Genomic DNA, 17,490 nt, shown 5'->3' with positions numbered 1-17,490 from the left:
GCTCGGTTCCCGTCCTCTTCTAGGACCGGTCAGATGTTCCCGCCGGTCCTCGCCGATGAGGATCGAAACCTTTTGGGAAAACCGGTCACGCCACCGAGCCGCTGTGACGTTCGCCGGGACCGTATTTCCGCCGTCGTTCAGTTTCACGCAGCCCCAGACGCCGCTTTCCGGTCTCTGACCACTTCGGGTTCCTGCGCTTGACCCGGGGTTTGCTTCCGTTTCCTTACTTTTGAGCGACTTTTTTTTGGAGACTCACGAGTTTGCAGTTCGGCCCAGTAATGAAATTCAAAGCCCCCCCCTAACCACCAAACTCCAGTCTTTGAACTCAGCCGCTTTGCACGTAACCGCTTCTCCCCAGCATGACCTTGTTTTACTTTCCAAAACCCAGCAAATTCGGACAAATGCGTTTCCGCATCTCGGACTGGATTAATAGCCTCGTGGATCGCGGCAAGGTGAAGGTGAACCGTTTTCTCGAGGTGCGCTTCAAGAAAAACGATCCGCCGAGTGGGTGGAGAACGACAGGCCAAGACGCTCAGAGGTGTTTTAAGGGCAAACGAGACCTCGGGTATCGGAATCCCGGCATGCTCCGGTTTTGACGCACTTCTCAAAGATGCTGCCGAGCCTGGCGAAGCGGTACGAGCCCCGGCGGGGCAGAGCCGGGCGGGTGGGCGAGGGAGACCCGGCGTCCGGACATGTACGGACGCACGCTTCCTGCAGGGCGGGGTGGCATGCGGCGTGGCCGTTGGCGGGAGGGGTGCAACCACCACGGGGTAAAGGATATACGGAAGGGAGCATCGAACGGGACACCTGCCAGCTCCTCGCTCGCAATAAATAGAGCTTTTCTCCGGAGCCGCCTCCCCCTCGTCCGTTTCGCCAGTTACGCCGCGGAGATGGGCCGAAAGAGGACGCCGGGCCGAAACAACGGAGCGGAGCGTTAGGTCAACCGAGCCGCGGTTTCCACCGAGGCGGGAGGGCGCGTGCTCTCTTTGCCCGGCGCCCCGGCGAAGGACTTCAACAGCGCTGTCCCGAAAGGCTTCGGCGCCGACGTCCTCGCGGACGGCGAAACGCTGCCGGGCGCTTGTCGGAAATCGAACGCGAAACGCTTCCATCACCGCGAACGCTTAGTTGGGCGGCACACCGTTTCGACTTGACGGCCGCTGTTACCGGGTCCTTACCATTTATACCAATTCTGTTAAGCTCCGAAAAGCATTACTGCGTTATTAGGCAAGTGATGAATTGCGCTCCCTGAAGTGCCAGAACAAGTCCGTGCACACCTGTATATAAAATCCCCCCCGTCCTGCCTCTGTCCTGCCCCGTGTACTTTGGGGAATTATTAGGGATCAGCGCTGGTCTCACATTCCAGGTTAGGAGCTGTCTGCGCACAGCTGGGGGGCGGATCTCTGGCAGCCGGGGTAACGCCGCAGTCGCTGCTCCCTCGCGGGCGTCTCGGCACTCCCTGCTCGCCGCGGCGGCCCCGAGGCCTCCGGCTCGCCGAGGAAGGAGCGCGGCCGTCCGAGGAGTGCCTCGCTGCGGCGCTCACGTATACGAACGTGTGCGTTCGCTCCCGTGCATGCTTGTGCACGCGCACAAAATGGGAGGCTCGTCATGCAAGAAGCCAGCCGAAGACTGTGACACGTGGCTTTCTTTTAAAATTCTTACTGCGCTACAAAGCTTCACTATAGTATCTGCGTTCAGCTCACCTTTGCCGGGTGGTCCGAGAGGATGTGGGTTCGACCCCCGTTCAGTCTGCGTGGAGTCTGCGTGCTCTCCCCGTGTCTCTGTGGGTTTCCTTCGGGCGCTCTGGTTTCCTCCCACACTCCAAAGACATGCTGTTCAGGTTCACCCATACTGTGTGAGTGATAGGGAGTATATTCCACTGATGTATGGATGAGTGACCCATTGTAAGTAGTGTATCTAGCAGTGTAAGTCACCGCGGTGAATAAGGTGTGTGGGCTGGTAACGCTGCATAGAGTCGGTCGGAAGCGACTTCGGACAAAATTGTCTGCTAAATAATTAAATGTCTTTATAATGAAATTCAATCTCTGCAACTCCCAGAGTGAGGCAACATACAAACAGGGGATGCACAGCACTGCTGGATACAAAATATACAGCACTGCACAAGTAAGAAGCAGCAGCAGATATTAGGAATTAATTACATTAAAAGAACGTAAATTAAAGGGAACATTGGAAATGCAGCGTCGGGTTAAAAATGCTGAGCATGTAGGCACGCCGTCGGGGGAACGTTACACAACAGTAAAAGGATCCTTTACCGGTAACTTCAGTAATTGTTCTAATTTAACGACTCTTTCCATTAAGTAGCCCGAAGGCACAAAAACATTTAAACTCCGCCCTCGTACCAAATACCATACCACCCCAGCACCGCCATCGTGCATCCTACGCCCGTAACCTTACCACGGTACGACCCCCGGCTCCTCTTAAAGACTCGGCGGCCACATTACGCCAACATGTCCGCGGAAACTCAGTCCCACCGCTCTCCCGGGAGACCAGATGCTCTTTAATAAGCAGCAACACCTGCTAATGAATGTTTTGCTAAGCTGTGATGGAAAAGAAAGAGGCCTATAGCGGTCCCTTTTAATTTAGCGCAGATCTCTCAGGTTATACCACCCCCCCCAAGTTTTTAGTCTGGATTTGCGGCTGCCAGAAAATTAGAGAGCAGCTGGCAGCACAGTCTTATGCGGAGGAGGGCGTTTCAAAGGAGTGACACAAAGACGCATTGGAATATGCGCAGCGACGCGCACAAACACACACACACACACACACCTCCGTGGTTTGTTCCGTCGCAAAGGGAGCAGTTCCTTTTAATCTGCATTCTTCTTTACTCACGAAGGGAAATCTGTTGCATTCAGCCACTGAAAGCGCTCACGGCTGGAAGTTGTGCACTCGTCAGTGTGAGAATTAGGGCCAAAGCATACACAACTTATTGCGCTGAGGTTCAGAGGCCTCACGCATTTGGCCAGGAAACATCTCACCAAGTTCCAGAGACAGACAGCTGACAGTCTGTCATAGTTTTCTCATTTACATTTATTCTACAAAGCGACTTCCAATGAACTCTATGTAGTGTTACCAGCCCACACACCTTATTCACCACAGTGACTTACAGCGGGTCACTCCTCCACACATCAGTAGAACACACACTATGGTGAAGCTGAACGGCATGTCTTTGGAGTGTGGGAGGAAACCAGAGCACTCGGAGGAAACCCACGTAGACACAGGGAGAACATACAAACTCCACACAGACTGAGCAGGGCTCGAACCCACATCCTCTCGCACCACCCAGGGACTGCGAGACAGCAGGGCCACTTGCTGTGCCACTCACCCACATACCCGCCCACATACCCGGCCGACTTCCCTCTGTTGAATGAAATTTGGGTTTATGTGCGAACGACAGTCAGCGCTTTAAAACGGACCGTTTTCGCAGACACCTCTGATTGCCCCGGGTTCGAACACGGCAACCGGTGACTGAAAACATCGACGCTGGTGTGGAAAAGGCGACTGTGTCTCGCAGAGCTGTGAACCAAGGACGGCGTTTCCTTTCGTCTTTGTCTTCGACTTGGCAGCAAGGCGGCGAAGGAGAAAAAAAATATCGGCATGGTCTGTGCACACCGTGACCTGCAAGTGTTATGACAACAAAACCCTTAGCCTTCTACTACCTGGGCCACCCAGGAAAGCCAACCTCGCTTGAGACGCTTGGTGCACTAATGGGTTTAAGTAAAAGGGTCCCTGATCAAGCCCCGGCAAGCAGTCCGCGCAGCTTTTCATTCCACGTGTGGATATGACTGATTTTGCATTTTTTCGCACGCTCCTGCATTCAGCTGGAGAGCAACTGCAAAAACGGCGAGGGAAATATTCGCGAGCGCCCGATGGAACGCTGTAGCCTTTAAACATAACTTCATGAGGAAAACATCGCTGTCGCCTGAACATCACTTCCAGGATGGGCAAGATCTTATCGGCAGCCTCGAAGAGAAGAGAGCAGCATTTATTACTTTTTAGCCAAACCACGACTGCAAACAATCCAGGGGCGATGCATGCAGCGCTTGCAATGAACTCAGCCTCCACCCCCACCCCCCGTGGGTGCCGCTGAGCACTTGATGCTCCCGTTACTGAAAAAAATCGTACGTGGAGAGCATGCCTGGGACTTCCAGGGTTGCTCTGCTCCTGCATATTTTGTAGATAGATAGATAGATAAATAGATAGAAAATGAGGTGTGTCTATATAGATATAGATAGATAATGAGGTGTGTCTAGATAGAAAATGAGATGACTCTAGAGATAGATAGATAGAAAATGAGGTGTATCTAGATAGATAGATAAAAAATGAGATGAGTCTAAATAGATAGAAAATGAGATGAGTCTAAATAGATAGATAGAAAATGAGATGAGTCTAGAGATAGATAGAGATAAAAAAATGGTGTGTCTAGATAGAAAATGAGATGAGTCTAGATAGATAAAAAATGAGATGAGTCTAAATAGATAGATAGAAAATGAGATGAGTCTAGAGATAGAGATAAAAAAATGGTGTGTCTAGATAGATAGAAAATGAGATGAGTCTAAATAGATAGAAAATGAGATGAGTCTAAATAGATAGAAAATGAGATGAGTCTAGAGATAGATAGAGATAAAAAAATGGTGTGTCTAGATAGAAAATGAGATGAGTCTAGATAGATAAAAAATGAGATGAGTCTAAATAGATAGATAGAAAATGAGATGAGTCTAGAGATAGAGATAAAAAATGGTGTGTCTAGATAGATAGAAAATGAGATGAGTCTAAATAGATAGAAAATGAGATGAGTCTAAATAGATAGAAAATGAGATGAGTCTAGATATAGACTTTATTGATCCCACAAGGTAAATTATGTTACAGCAGCAGAATACAAGTCTTAAAATACTTGCAATATAAAAAATATAAAACAAGTGGAAAAACACAAGATAAAAATATGTACAATTATATATGCAGTTGGAGGAATAATAAGTGTATTTAAATAAACAAATCAAAACAGTATGTAATGCAAGTAGTGCAACAGTATATAGCGCAAGTTGTGCAGAATGGTAATATAATCATTATGAAGTAGTAACAAAATGAACTAAGAATAGTACTGAATAGTTCATCTGTCACACAGAGGTGAGCTGTTGAACAGTGTTATTGCGAACGGTATGTAGGTTCCTACTGCACGTAATGACATCATTGCTTCACTTGCTAGATGTCATTATCTTGAGAAACCAGTTACATCTCGTAGATTTTCGAAAGTATATTAACTCGAATTCAGCGGTAAAGGGTAGGTTAAAGAAATCATCTCGTTAGGTTTAATATGTGATGGTTCAGATCAGACTGTAACATCTGTGTAAAAACAGCCGTTGCTTTAAAATAAATTCAGTTTATTTGTACAAAGCCCTCTCAACACACGCGATCAGTCAGATATACGATAGCTGTACGGGACTGCGGGACGATTTTCACGCATTCTGGGATGTATTCATTCAAATTCACCTTCAGCACCTTGATTTCCACTGAACTACAGCAGAAGGAAGATATCAAATGAGTAAACAATATAATATGGGTGGTACCAGCAGAATGACTCATTTTTCAGTAGCTGAAAACATGTGATGCAAAGGATATTTTGAGGGGGAATTTTTCTGATTTCACATTCATATCAACAGGATATAGATAACAAATGAGAAAAGAAAAAAAAAAGTCAAGGTTTACCCATCTGTCATTTGTTCCGTTGATGTCCATAATTTTGTTAGAAATAGGGCGCGGGAGGCAAATAACGTCTTAAAGTGTCAAAAACCCGGAACGAGGACATCGTGCAAATGTGAAGCCGCGTAGGACGACAAGGGAAACGCATCTTTTTGCATTCTGGCGAACCTTCAGGGAGGCGAAAGAGAGGGACGGTAGGAGACAACTGGCACTGGCATCGCCAAACATCACCGTCTCTGAAGACTACAAGAACACATCCTACGACGCTACTTCACGCGTACAGCTAGTAAGCGAACCCTTAGCAAGTCATGAAGCACACTTGGGTATCTACGCAGCGGAATCTGACAGGACGGTACGTGAACGGGAGCTTTGGAAAATAAGGCCGTAGGAAGGAAACTGCCCGGAAGGACTTCGGAGACGGTGGCAACGTGAACGTGTCTCGCATCACCGCCAGATTTACACGGATGTTGCTCAACCGGACGTAGACCTTGGCTCATGTACAGCTGGGGCTGTTACAGCAGTTCAGTTTCAAGCGGGACCATGGAAGGAAAGAGCGCATCAACCGCAGGCATTGTGCTCCCGAAAGATCTCCTCCCGTAGAGACGGAAAACCGTAGGGCGAAACGATGAGATCAAGCTTCAGCACCGAGGTCACCTTCCAAAGCACCTCCACCACTCCAAGGAACTGACTGTAATCCAGCGGTCTTCAGCCTCTTAATCACGAACATGGGAAAAGGAAGTGGGAGATCTTTTTACTTCATTTTTTTTTTAATCATCAAAAGAGACTGTCAATCACATACTCTAAGTTGGCAGGACATCACAAGTACATAACACTCTCACAACTGTTATTCTGCCGCCGTATTTTTTTTTTCCCCCATGCTAAAGCGTGGTAACCTCCCTCCGGGCAAAAGATGTTGTTACAAGATCCATGACCCTTTTCTTGACATTTCTAGCAGGGCTCTTCAACGCTGGACGTGATTTAGTAGCGTTTTCCTGCGTTAACTCCTTCGTACCACGTCGAAAAACAGGTCGCTCGCGTTGCTGCAACGAGCGAGACATTTCCTAGGTGGAGTTACCTACTAGTCAAGCATAGAGACCCAGTTGAGTGTTTTTCATGGCGCGGGGCTGAACCGCATTTGCATGTCTCTCATACCTGCTGGGGGGTAAGAGCGGTTGGGTCACAGGCATGATATGAGCTCCAGTTTTTCTTGCACCGTTAAATGTAGGAGGAAGGGGCGGCAAACATGATTCATTACAACATTAAGCAATGTTAGTCATTTTCTCCCGAGCGAAAAACATTTCATATTAGCGTTACGAGTTTTATGGGATGTTGAAAGGCAAGAGCTGTGACGATCCGGCACTTTCCCCTTTTCCATTTAATGTTTTTGGAAGAGCCAGCGCACCCATTCTTGACGACGGAAGGGAACGTGCTGCCGTCAGACTCACAACTTAACGTCCCTTTAGTTCTGATACATGTTTTTTTAAAAACTGAGCTGAGCGTTAGTGATAAAATTAACCAAGGTGCAAATAGCTTAGTACAACAAACAAGTTTGCCATTTCCCACTTCTTCCAGCGGTAACGTTTGCTTAAGTATGGGAATATATTGAAAAAAGTAGCTCCGATTGGCAATAATGCATTCACTACCGCAACACACTTGTTCGAATAACCACCAAGTAGCATGGTGAGTTTGGTTTTCCCAAACCACTCAAGTACATGCGATGGGAGTGAACTCAAAACATTTAGACAGAAGTAATTAACTAAGGGAAACTTTGGCACATGGCCTCTTTAAAATCATAAATGACTGCTGCAGTGCAAATCCCAGTATACGGATTCACTAACCGATGGCATCCAGCAGCCATTCGAGAGACGGATCGAGCGCGGCGACCGAGTGTCAATTAATGCTGCTCGGTGTCTCCCCTTACTGGTGGAACGTCGCAAGCACAAAGGTGGGCAAGATGTGTTGGCGTACAACCGGTCAAGCCTTTCATCTTCTTGCTGTTCGGCGTCAATCCTCAAACCATCCGTCCTGAAACACGTCCTCGAGCTGCGTTCTAATTTGCACAATATTATTTTTACAGATTTATAACATCAAAACTACTGAATACTCCCTACTAAAGCAGTGGGCATATTCAAGAAGCTTCATTTTTGTTGCTCGCATTAGGTTAGGGCCTAACAAATTTCACAATTGCAAGTCTGATGCTACGGCGCTCGGTAATCAGGGCGAAAAACAAAGACGTTTTATTAGTTATTTTGTAAGTCAGGATGCGACGCCGGCCCATCGGAGGGCGAGATTTCTTTTTATTATACCCGATTCCCCCCATTCTGTTTGCGCTTGTCACAAAGCAGTTTCAGTTCACGTAACAAATACAGAATTCGGCATCAGTTGTCATTTTTCCTGTATGAGAGCACTTTTCATATTCATCCAGGGGAATTCAAACAACTAAATCAATATACAGTAGTCAGCACTTAAGCAGAAGACAGTTCAAATACTTTTATATTTCAATGCCATTCAGTCCAGACATTTTGGGATCATTGCAGTTCCCAGAAACATCCCTCACTGACACGTCTCTTTACGAAGGCACACAGCGGTTCAGTCAACATCCAGCAAGGTCCCCAGTCTCACCCCGGGAGGACGGCTGGGGGGGCATCTTCCCCGCTGCCAGGCGGTCCTGATGCCACAGGAGCTCGGCCAGGGCGTTGAGCAGCGGCGCCACCTCCCCCCACCCACCACAAACGTCACCCCCAACACGAAACACGGGTATCCCCGATGCCGCCTGGAAGCTCCTCACCTCCTCCTCGGTCACATCCGTGTGCATGAATAAGTCAAATCTGGGGAAGCTGTCAAGGCCAAGCGCTCTGAACAGCAATATTTATTAATATAGTTATGTGCAAAAATTTTGTCATTTATACAGCTGTGAAATTTTTAGTGGAACACTACCCTGCTCAAGGGTCCTAAAGCAGCAAGTGGGAGTTGAACCTAGAGCTTTTGATTTCAAGGCAACAACTCAAATCACTACGCCACCAGCTGCTGTTAGAGGAACGGTGACTCTAAATCAAAGTGTGTACGTCTTTGGAATTCAAGAGGAAACGCACACGCTGGCTAAAGGCGCTTGTCCCGAGCTGGGTTGCAGCAAGCCGGAGCCTGACTCGGCAAGACGGGGCACGAGGCCGAAGGGGGTGGGGACGCACCCAGGACGGGACGCCAGTCCGTCGCAAAGCACCCCGAGCAGGACTCGAACCCCAGACCCGCCGGAGAGCGGGACCCGGCCAAACCCACCGCGCCACCGCACCCCCCTTCAAGAGGAAACTGGAGAAAAAAAAAAAAACATGTCAACGCAGTGAGAGAGTGGAAACCCCAGAGAGGCAGAACTGGGAACTGATTCAACCCACTATACTTCCTGCTGAGCCACCTTAGCACAAATAAAAAAAAAAAAAAAAAAGGTTAGACTTCCTAAGTTCTGTCTGCTAGAATCTATATGCAGAGGTTGCAAATCAAGAAATGAGGAAGGATACTTGGTGCCCACCACAACCTTCACGATGTTGTCAGAAGCACCGGTGCCACGAGCAATCTGACTCGACAGGTCAACAAAGGAAGCGTGGTCTATGAAGGAGAACAGGAAGAGAATGGCATCCATCTGCTCCTTGCAGGACTGAAAATATGGAAGACAAGAGAAAGAAAAAAATATCTAGACTGAAAAATGTGAACGCTACTGTGCAACATTATCAAATGTTAAATACAGCTGACAATGAACTAGGATACAGCAGGTAGCGTAATGGTTAAAGCTGCTGTCTTCAGAGCCAAAGATCGCAGGTTCGATCCCCACCTCCGGCTATAGTACCCTTGAGCAAGGTACTTACTGTAAATTACTAGAGTAAAATTACCCAGCTGTATTTAATTGGTAGATAAGTGTACGTCGCTTTGGAGAAAAGTGTCAGATAAATGTAAATACAATGTATTTTGCTCACAGCTTATCTAGTGTGATGCCCATCCTAACTATGTAGCAACCACACATAACAGCAAACAGCAGCCAAAAACATCAGTATTAATTCTCAAGTATAATGTCTATAAATAAAAAATGAGATTGAAGGGAAAAAAATTCTAACAGTGCATCAGCGCAAAATACGCATCGATACCGAACATCTTCGTGCAGTTTTTGTTCTAACAAAATGCAGTATTGTAGAAACTAAATAAGTGGAAATTGTCTCATTTGTGTACGCGGGTGACAGCGGGTTGTACCGGGAGGAGGTGGTCGAACCGGCGCAGCGAATTCTCTCCACAGTCCCAAAACTGAAAGCGGAAGAAGAGCACCCGGCCGCTGTCCCTCAGCTTCACCGGCCAGAAGACCACCGTGGTCTCAATGCCTGCGGACCACAGAATCTTAGAAGCTGCACTAGTGACCTGCGGTAAAACCAAAACCATTCCCAGGGTTCCATAGTTCCAACATGTAAAACATGGTAACGTTTGGATTATTCGTGGAAACCCCGACCGAAAGAGCAGGAGTAAAATAAATTTCAATATATTTTATCTGCAGATGTGAACAGGGTACAGCACAAGGATGTTTTCATAAATACGAACCATGGACGTAACCTTCCAACAACAAAAAGTGGAAATCTGTTGGTTGTATCGTGGCACTTGACAGCGTTACTTCACTGTGGTTTACACCGCACCCGTTTCATAAGCGAGCCTGAAACTTACCCGTCGTCTCATAATGCATTCTTGGAACATCCAGGCCGGCAAGGCGGGCAGCAAGGGTGGTTTTGCCCACTGCGCTCTTCCCTGAGATGAAGACCTTGTAGTTCACCGTGTCTACACTAATTGAAGGTGGCATTACAGGAGCCTCCAGTAGACCTAAAATATATAAACACAATATATCACATTGTGCCAGCATTCATCAGGATTGATAAATGTCAGTCACCAGAAAAATAGGCTACACTGATACTGCCACAAATACTAACACAACGCTTTGACAAATACATAAGTTCAAGACGCTGGATACAGCCTATAGAAGTTCAGCATCCATATACATATATACAGGAGTTGATCACTCCCTACACCCTGCAAGGTGCATTCAGAAGGAGTCGAAAAAAAACCAAAAGCCTGCAACATCACAGTTTTGGCCACAACGTGGTGGAAGAAGCTCCCCGTCTTCCTCAGAACTGCTGAATCCCTTCCTGCCTTCAAGAGTCTCGGAGCTCACCGCTAAGACGCAATTCTCTCCCGATCCGTGAGATAGGGATCAGCGTATCCCAATGCGACCGCCTACGTGTTTGTCCGAACGATGTACCCGTTATTAAATTTACTTTGGTACACGGTGCATGTTGCTCAATGCTTTGGAGAAAATTGTGTGTTAAATGAACAAATGTAAACAGAAAACGTACAGACGAAACCTTACGTCGGCAGAAAGCCGCCATAGCATACATGAACAAGCACTTACATTCACCTTTATTTTGCAGACGCTTTTCTCCAAAGCGACTCCCAGCGAGCTTTTAGTGTTTTCAGCCCACACACCTTATTCACCGTGGTGACTTACACTGCTAGATACACTGCTTACAATGGGTCGCTCATCCATACATCAGTGGAACACACACTCTCTCTCTCTCTCTGTCACTCACACACTATGGGTGAACCTGAACAACATGTCTTTGAAGTGTGGGAGGAAACCAGAGCACCCGCAGGAAACTCACACAGACAAAGGGAGAACATGCAAACTCCACACAGACTGAGCAGGGATCGAACCTACGTCCTCTCGCACCGCCCAGGCACTGTGAGACAGTAGCACTACTCACTGTGCCACCCAAGTACTTAACATTTACCTCATCAAATGTGCCTTTAGATAAAGATGTTGCTAAGCAACAAAACACTATGACTTACAAGAGGGAAAAGTAAAAAAATAAATGCCATAAACGTGCATCTAACTAAGCTGGGTTCTCCGTACCAAACTTCCTGCGCTTCTTCTTGTGCTGGAGCCGGCTGAAGAACTCCTTGGCCTCCGCAGATCTGTGCCAGTCCACGTGCACGAGTGATCCAGGCCTCAGTGAACGGGCCATGAGTTCACAACAGGTGGGGGGCCAGGAGCAGGCAGCTCCCAGCATGCACCGCGCCCACTCACCTGCGCCTCCCTGCTCTCTGTTCCTGGAAAGACAAACGGAGCAATTCAGTGTCGCGGATGCGATCGAGTGGAAAGCATTACACTGACCATAACTCGAAATGCTTCTCGTTACATCAAGCTTTACCGTATTATAAAATATGCGCGCAAGCGAAACCACGTTGGTAGTTTTGCTTGCGCAAATATTTTATAATACGGTAAAGCTATCACGTAAATATTAACATGCGCTAGTCGTCACAAGTTGTGACGACTAGCGCATGTTAATGTTTACTTGACACATCGTGGCTTCTGCTCCTATTTCTGGACTGACGCAGCAGAACGGATTGTTTACGTGATGTATCTTTTTGTTCACGTAACGGTACGCCGGTAATCCGCTGCACTAACTAACGCACAATGCATCGCGTTTACTAAAAGATTGTGAATTTTAAACACGCAATTTTAAAACTCCCTTTGAGTTGTATCGTGTACAGTTAGTCTGAAATTGGCTATTGATGCAGCTCTCCTACCAACCACACTTCACGGATATCAGCGTTGCCTCATTTTGACATAGAACTCGGCCCTGTTTTCTTCTCCGGATCCAGTAGGATGCGGCTGCGCGGGTCTGCTCAACATCGCCCCCCAGCGGCTCGGAGAACATAAGTGCACGCTGCAACAGGGATCGGATGGGCAGTTTTGAGCTTTTCTGACTTGTACGCGGAATATTAAATCTGTAAATCCTCCTGCTATGAGATTGACGAACCTTAACAGAAACTGCGATTTTTTTTTTTTTTTTTTTTTTAAAAAAAAAAAAAAAAAGGACTTTAGGACTCGGTATGACAAGCGTGTTTCAGGTTACGAACAAATGGATACTGTTCGTAAAGCGAGGATCCAGCGCAGCCCGACACACTGAGGGCTGAACTGCACAGAAACCCGTTTAATCTAAAGCTGAGCTGCTTCCTTGGAACATTTTAACCACCAGCTTTGCTCAAGCCGACTGATGCAATTGTAACTAGAGCTGCTCTGCAAAACTCCTCTGTAAGCACGGTGACTTCAGGTAAAGGGGACCACAAGAGCCCAGTGAAGATGTAGGAAAGGAGACAAAATGTGCAGGACAACACCATGCTTTCATGTTTGATGGGAAATGGAAGTGTGTGGGGAAAGTTTGCACAAAACAGGAATATCATTAAAATATTTTATTTTCTGTTTAGACAAAACATGATGCAAATGTAAATATTAAAATCTTCATGATAGCACAGCAAAAGTCATCAACTTCTCTATGGTCAAAGAATCATCCTCTCCAAGAAATCTGGGGAGAGGAGGGAAAAACCTCAGTTATTGGCCTCATGTCTTCACACTTACGTTAAGGTAACACACCTGGAGCTACCAGATTTTTTTTTTTTTTTTTAAATCTGAGTTACTAATTGATTATAAAAAGGGTGTTAACAGAAAGTGGTGCCCAAAGTTATGGGGATGAGAACTTTGGAGGTTCATTTTACCTGTCAGAGCTGTTTGTTCCCAGAGATTGGTTCTGTTCCTAAAGCTTTGAGCCAGGTCTCCTTCTCCAAACTGACACACACACACACACACACACACGTTTTTGGACACCCAACAAGCTTTTAGTACAGTAATACCTAAGCAGTATTTTTTTGGTGTAGTTTTATCACCTTTATCATTAAGGGAATACAGAATGAATATTTGTACATACATTTTTAGTCAAGTTCCAAGTCTAGAGGATGAACCCATGGCTGGCTTTACAGAAAGCGTTAGGAACCTACCTACCTAATAATATGCTTCAGGACAAAGTGGGGCCCAGGCGTTACCTGGTTTTTGCAGCGAGGATGTAGGCGGCAGTAATGCCGGCATGGTTGCGAGTGAGGTGCAACAGAAAGGACTTGTGCGACAACCCTAGGGCTTCAGCTGTCAGTTGCTCCACACGGACACAAGCAGGAAACGTAGCATAGTCCAACACGTGGAAACGCTCCTCCCTGAGACACGCACAATAGGGTTGTTGTTTCCAAACCTATCTTGAAACCCTATAGACCCTAAATGTGTCTTGGGGGGAGTTTAAAAAAAACTTTCTGGAGTCTACCCCCAAGGTAGAAACAGAAAAAGTAAAATTACACAAGTTTCCTTATGAAATTAGGCAACAAGGAGGGTTAATTTTGGTTGAAGTTGGATAAACATAGTATTTAAATCCCCTTCCAGCACTCACACACACACGGGGAACTTACTCTCTGAGCGACAGCAGTAACAGGTCATTGAAGAGGTGCAGGTAAACCTGGCAGAATGAAGAAAAGGAGCCCCATGTGGTGGACTTCTTCACTTTTACTTGGTGTAGGAAGCCTTCATAAAGCAGAGTGCGTCCCCGGGTGATCAGGGGAATAGACTGCAGAGAATGAACATGACCATCCATTTGACTGCATCTGTCGGCTATTTTACACCAATTACAACCACCACTATCCCAAAGTCCACCTAAGGTGGACATCATAAGCAACCCTTCAGAGTATGCTGTTTATGAGGTCTAGCTAGGAGGAGCTGGAATCAAATGGGCTACCAAGAAGCACCTTGACCCTTTTGAAGTCAACCAGCTTCTCTAGATGCACCAGTTTTTCAGTCTGCTTCATGCGCTGTACGCTTTCGTCACACTCAGTCAAGATCTAGACCAGGCCATGTTGGAAATGGGGCAGAAGAACACATGTATGAAGTAGGTAAACATGAATGTACATGGAGAATACATACATGATCAACAATTCATGTTTATATTATGGTCATTTTGTGGCAATACTCAACCTGATGTATAGCTGTTATGGCTTCCTTCAGTGGGACAGGATCCAAGTCTGGTGAGGTCAGTTTCAAAATGTTCTAGGAAGGAAGGCCAACCAAGAGTCATAATTGCAAAGATCTTGTAGAAATAAGGTCAATTAGATGTGTAAAAACCTCCAAAATTATGCGCAGCCGTGCGACTCTCTGGAAGGGGAGCACTAGGAAGGACTTGAGGCTCTGCCTCTGGCACACAGGAGCCTTCTCCAGCTTTTTCAGAACGTGAAGGAACCCTCGGTTCTGCTGCCTATGGGATGGAGGAAGGGGTGACCATCAGCTAGAGTGCAAAGGTCTTTGGAAGAAGAGCAGTGCAAGAGGATGGTCAGCAACCAACATCAGGCGCTGGATGAGGGTTTCTTGGTACATCATATTGGTAATGTAGGGCACGTAGACTCTACGCAGAGCAGCGCGATGTTGCAGGACTACATCTCCAACCTGTCGCATCACCACACTCTCCTCAAGGCGAGCTTCCAGGTCCAACAGAAACCTGCATACAAGGGTCACTTCTGCTTCATGGCAAAAAATAGTCTCCCTCTCAATGGAGTCTCAAATCAACTCACCTATGTGGAGAAACATCACTAAGTTCTAAATACAGTAAGAGGGGACAAAATTCAGAAGTTTAAGTGGTAAATCTCAATCTGTCCCCCAGCCTCAACTACCCAAATACTCTGGTTTAAATTAGTCGTGTTCTTAACCAAGACAGGACTAGTTGGCATGCGTTTGTTAAGTCACATGTAGAGTTTGTTGAGCTGTACCGCTCACTGATCCCCTTGACTTCCACTAGGTTGGAGAAGAGGATATGGTGCTCCACCATGGGCAGTGTCAGCCGCAGAGCCCGAGATTCCTGGAAGTGGGTTACCGCCAATGTCAAGCTCTTCAGGTAGGAGGCCTCAGAACTAATCAGTTCAAATGTAGCCTGGAATGCCCAGTAAAGAGGAACAATTTTAAATTATATATGCGCACGGGCGCACACACCTGTAGAGTTACTTGTATTGTTCAAGAAATTATACAGAACCTAATACCACCCCATCAGCAATAATAGACTTTTGGGAGTTAAGCTTAAAGGCTTCATCAAGTATACCTGAACTTAGCATTTACCCTGAATTACTGCAGTACAATACTATGAGACAACACTTGCATGGGTAAAATGTTGTCATAAAAGGTTAAGATCAAATAAATACTTATGATGCAGATATGTTGAAATGCTTCCCTTATGCTCATATGACTATTATGGTAACTGCATAAGCAGCAACAAGACACTTGCAACACAAAAAAGTTGAATTTCTTCATCCTATTATATTTATGAATATTCAAACCCTTCTGACTCCTCAGCAAAACCTGCCTCCTGCAGCTGTCTCTCTCGGGGGCCTAGTGTCTCCAGGAGGCCATTCTCCCGAACTTCAGGCAAATCCTGCCACAACAGGCAGGTCCCTTCATGAAACCGTCGAGGAGCAGAGGCGATCCCTGCGCTGGGGCTGGGCGGCATCAGCAGTCCAGGCAAGCGCATGGAGGCCACCAGACCCGAGAGGCTGCTGCCCCGAATCCTGTTCATCTCTGTTCTCATACACTCCGACCAGTAGTCCTGGTACAGAGGGGCTACCAACAGAGCGGATGAAAGGAAAGTCACCGGAAAGTGGGAATACATAAAACGTGACTTAAAAACATGGATGCACAATGACAACTATTAGAGTACATATAAAGAAAGGAATGCAAACGCAAAGCTCATACAAGCGTGAATGTACTTTGATGCACTCGTCATTTCAATCGTCTCCTTCATCTCGACCTCGCACCTGAAAACCACAAAAAACTGCTGAATTCTGAGAGCTCTGCATGCATGGAATTTAAAAAGGGAGGCATCGATATGCCAAAAGGTCCAAACCCTTGTTCTCCTAAGACTCTTTCGAGGGGCAAGGAAGTCTCGCCGTCCTTGTCCTGCCTAGGCGAGAGGACATCCGGGCCACCGCTCCAGATCTTGCGGGATCCCACAGACCTGAGAGCTGCTGCTATACCTCCAGCAGGGCTATAAAGGGCCTCTATAGAAGAAGGAAGGGAAAATAAAAAAAAAATTTTAAAAGTAGTAGTTGACAGCAGGAAGGTTGAATATTTACAAACAAACACAGAGCAGGGGAACTGGAGAAATTAAAGTCAAACACCACACAAAAAGTTTGGCTTTACCATTTTACAGAATTTCATAGAAAAGCCCACTATACCAGCACCTGATTACCTGCTGTAATTCAGAGGATTGTTCAACAGCAAAAACTAAGCCATGATTAGCAAGGACCAAAGAAACCCAGCCATCTCGATACAGGACTCATTCCTACCCAGCAGGTCCTGACTGTTCTTCTCGCCTTGCTCCTTAGCCGTGCTCGGGGAGGCACCCAGCACCCAGGTGTTCCTCCCATCCGCAGAAAGAGACATGACTCACTCCAGAAGGGGCTTCACCTCCACCTGCAGACAACCAGCAAGGCTGGTACCGGGAACCTGCTTCTCGAGCCCTACAGCCCTTCCCAAACCATCACTTTAAAAGCAGTGTGACCCTTCAAAGTAGTAAAGCGGTGCAAAATAAAGACTAGAAGAAGATACTCTGAAGGAGTCTTTAAGCTATGCAAATCAGTAACTCCTGCACATTTTTTTTTTGGAGGAACAGTTAATATTCTGAACGCTTCACATGAGCAGATGTCACTCAACACCAGACCAGAAGTGGTCTCTTAACCACGCGCAACGCAATCTGCACTTCTTAAGCAGGCTGGCAGGTAATTTCTTAGGAAACTGACCACGGAAGCCCGACCATCCTCACCTCCTCAAACCGCACACCACCACTGACCACGCTCACTCTGAACAATAATACCACATCACTGTGGTAAATGTATACG

At 46.7% G+C, this 17,490-nt stretch overlaps 2 protein-coding genes across 4 annotated transcripts; both read right to left on the bottom strand.

Moving 5' to 3' along the window:
- Window positions 1-2,757: 2,757 nt before the first annotated feature.
- Window positions 2,758-17,490, bottom strand: LOC108933877 (rho guanine nucleotide exchange factor 19). 2 transcript variants are annotated; one of them, XR_003797433.1, is made up of 13 exons: window positions 17,415-17,490; window positions 16,939-17,065; window positions 16,497-16,650; window positions 16,346-16,407; window positions 15,960-16,213; window positions 15,373-15,533; window positions 14,952-15,104; window positions 14,735-14,864; window positions 14,588-14,659; window positions 14,362-14,454; window positions 14,029-14,183; window positions 13,369-13,782; window positions 2,758-2,781 (listed from the first exon to the last, which is right to left on the bottom strand). XR_003797433.1 is itself a non-coding variant. In XM_029249886.1 (13 exons), the coding sequence occupies exons 2-13, from the start codon at window positions 17,033-17,035 to the stop codon at window positions 13,297-13,299; spliced, it is 1,563 nt and encodes a 520-aa protein (XP_029105719.1). In that variant the 5' UTR covers window positions 17,036-17,065; window positions 17,415-17,490; the 3' UTR covers window positions 13,149-13,296. The 2 variants fall into 2 exon arrangements, 1 of the variants encoding a protein (XP_029105719.1); XM_029249886.1 differs by lacking the exon at window positions 2,758-2,781 and adding an exon at window positions 13,149-13,363 and having other exon boundaries at window positions 13,618-13,782.
- On the bottom strand, window positions 6,452-13,356 carry cplane2 (ciliogenesis and planar polarity effector 2). 2 transcript variants are annotated; one of them, XM_029249887.1, is made up of 7 exons: window positions 13,294-13,356; window positions 12,325-12,464; window positions 11,648-11,844; window positions 10,408-10,560; window positions 9,949-10,073; window positions 9,225-9,361; window positions 6,452-8,540 (listed from the first exon to the last, which is right to left on the bottom strand). In XM_029249887.1, the coding sequence occupies exons 2-7, from the start codon at window positions 12,453-12,455 to the stop codon at window positions 8,306-8,308; spliced, it is 978 nt and encodes a 325-aa protein (XP_029105720.1). In that variant the 5' UTR covers window positions 12,456-12,464; window positions 13,294-13,356; the 3' UTR covers window positions 6,452-8,305. The 2 variants fall into 2 exon arrangements, with proteins under 2 accessions (XP_029105720.1, XP_018606776.1); XM_018751260.2 differs by lacking the exon at window positions 13,294-13,356 and having other exon boundaries at window positions 12,329-12,401.

The sequence above is a fragment of the Scleropages formosus genome, chromosome 2 (assembly GCF_900964775.1).
Source record: "Scleropages formosus chromosome 2, fSclFor1.1, whole genome shotgun sequence".
Lineage (NCBI taxonomy): Eukaryota > Metazoa > Chordata > Actinopteri > Osteoglossiformes > Osteoglossidae > Scleropages > Scleropages formosus.
This window is presented reverse-complemented; position numbering and strand designations above follow the sequence as displayed.

Bases quoted from the DNA above. Each gene is read 5' to 3' on its own strand.
- cplane2 (XM_029249887.1), bottom strand. From the start codon at position 12,455: ATGTTCTCCGAGCCGCTGGGGGGCGATGTTGAGCAGACCCGCGCAGCC. The intron at 11,845-12,324 runs GTAGGAGAGCTG...TTGTCTTTCCAG, and splicing joins ATATCCGTGAAGTGTGGTTG to GAACAGAGAGCAGGGAGGCG. The intron at 10,561-11,647 runs GTACGGAGAACC...TATATATTTTAG, and splicing joins GAAGAAGCGCAGGAAGTTTG to GTCTACTGGAGGCTCCTGTA.
- LOC108933877 (XM_029249886.1), bottom strand. From the start codon at position 17,035: ATGTCTCTTTCTGCGGATGGGAGGAACACCTGGGTGCTGGGTGCCTCC. The intron at 16,408-16,496 runs GTTTGGACCTTT...TGTGGTTTTCAG, and splicing joins AGAGTCTTAGGAGAACAAGG to GTGCGAGGTCGAGATGAAGG. The intron at 14,184-14,361 runs GTGCTTCTTGGT...CATTCTCTGCAG, and splicing joins TTGACTTCAAAAGGGTCAAG to TCTATTCCCCTGATCACCCG.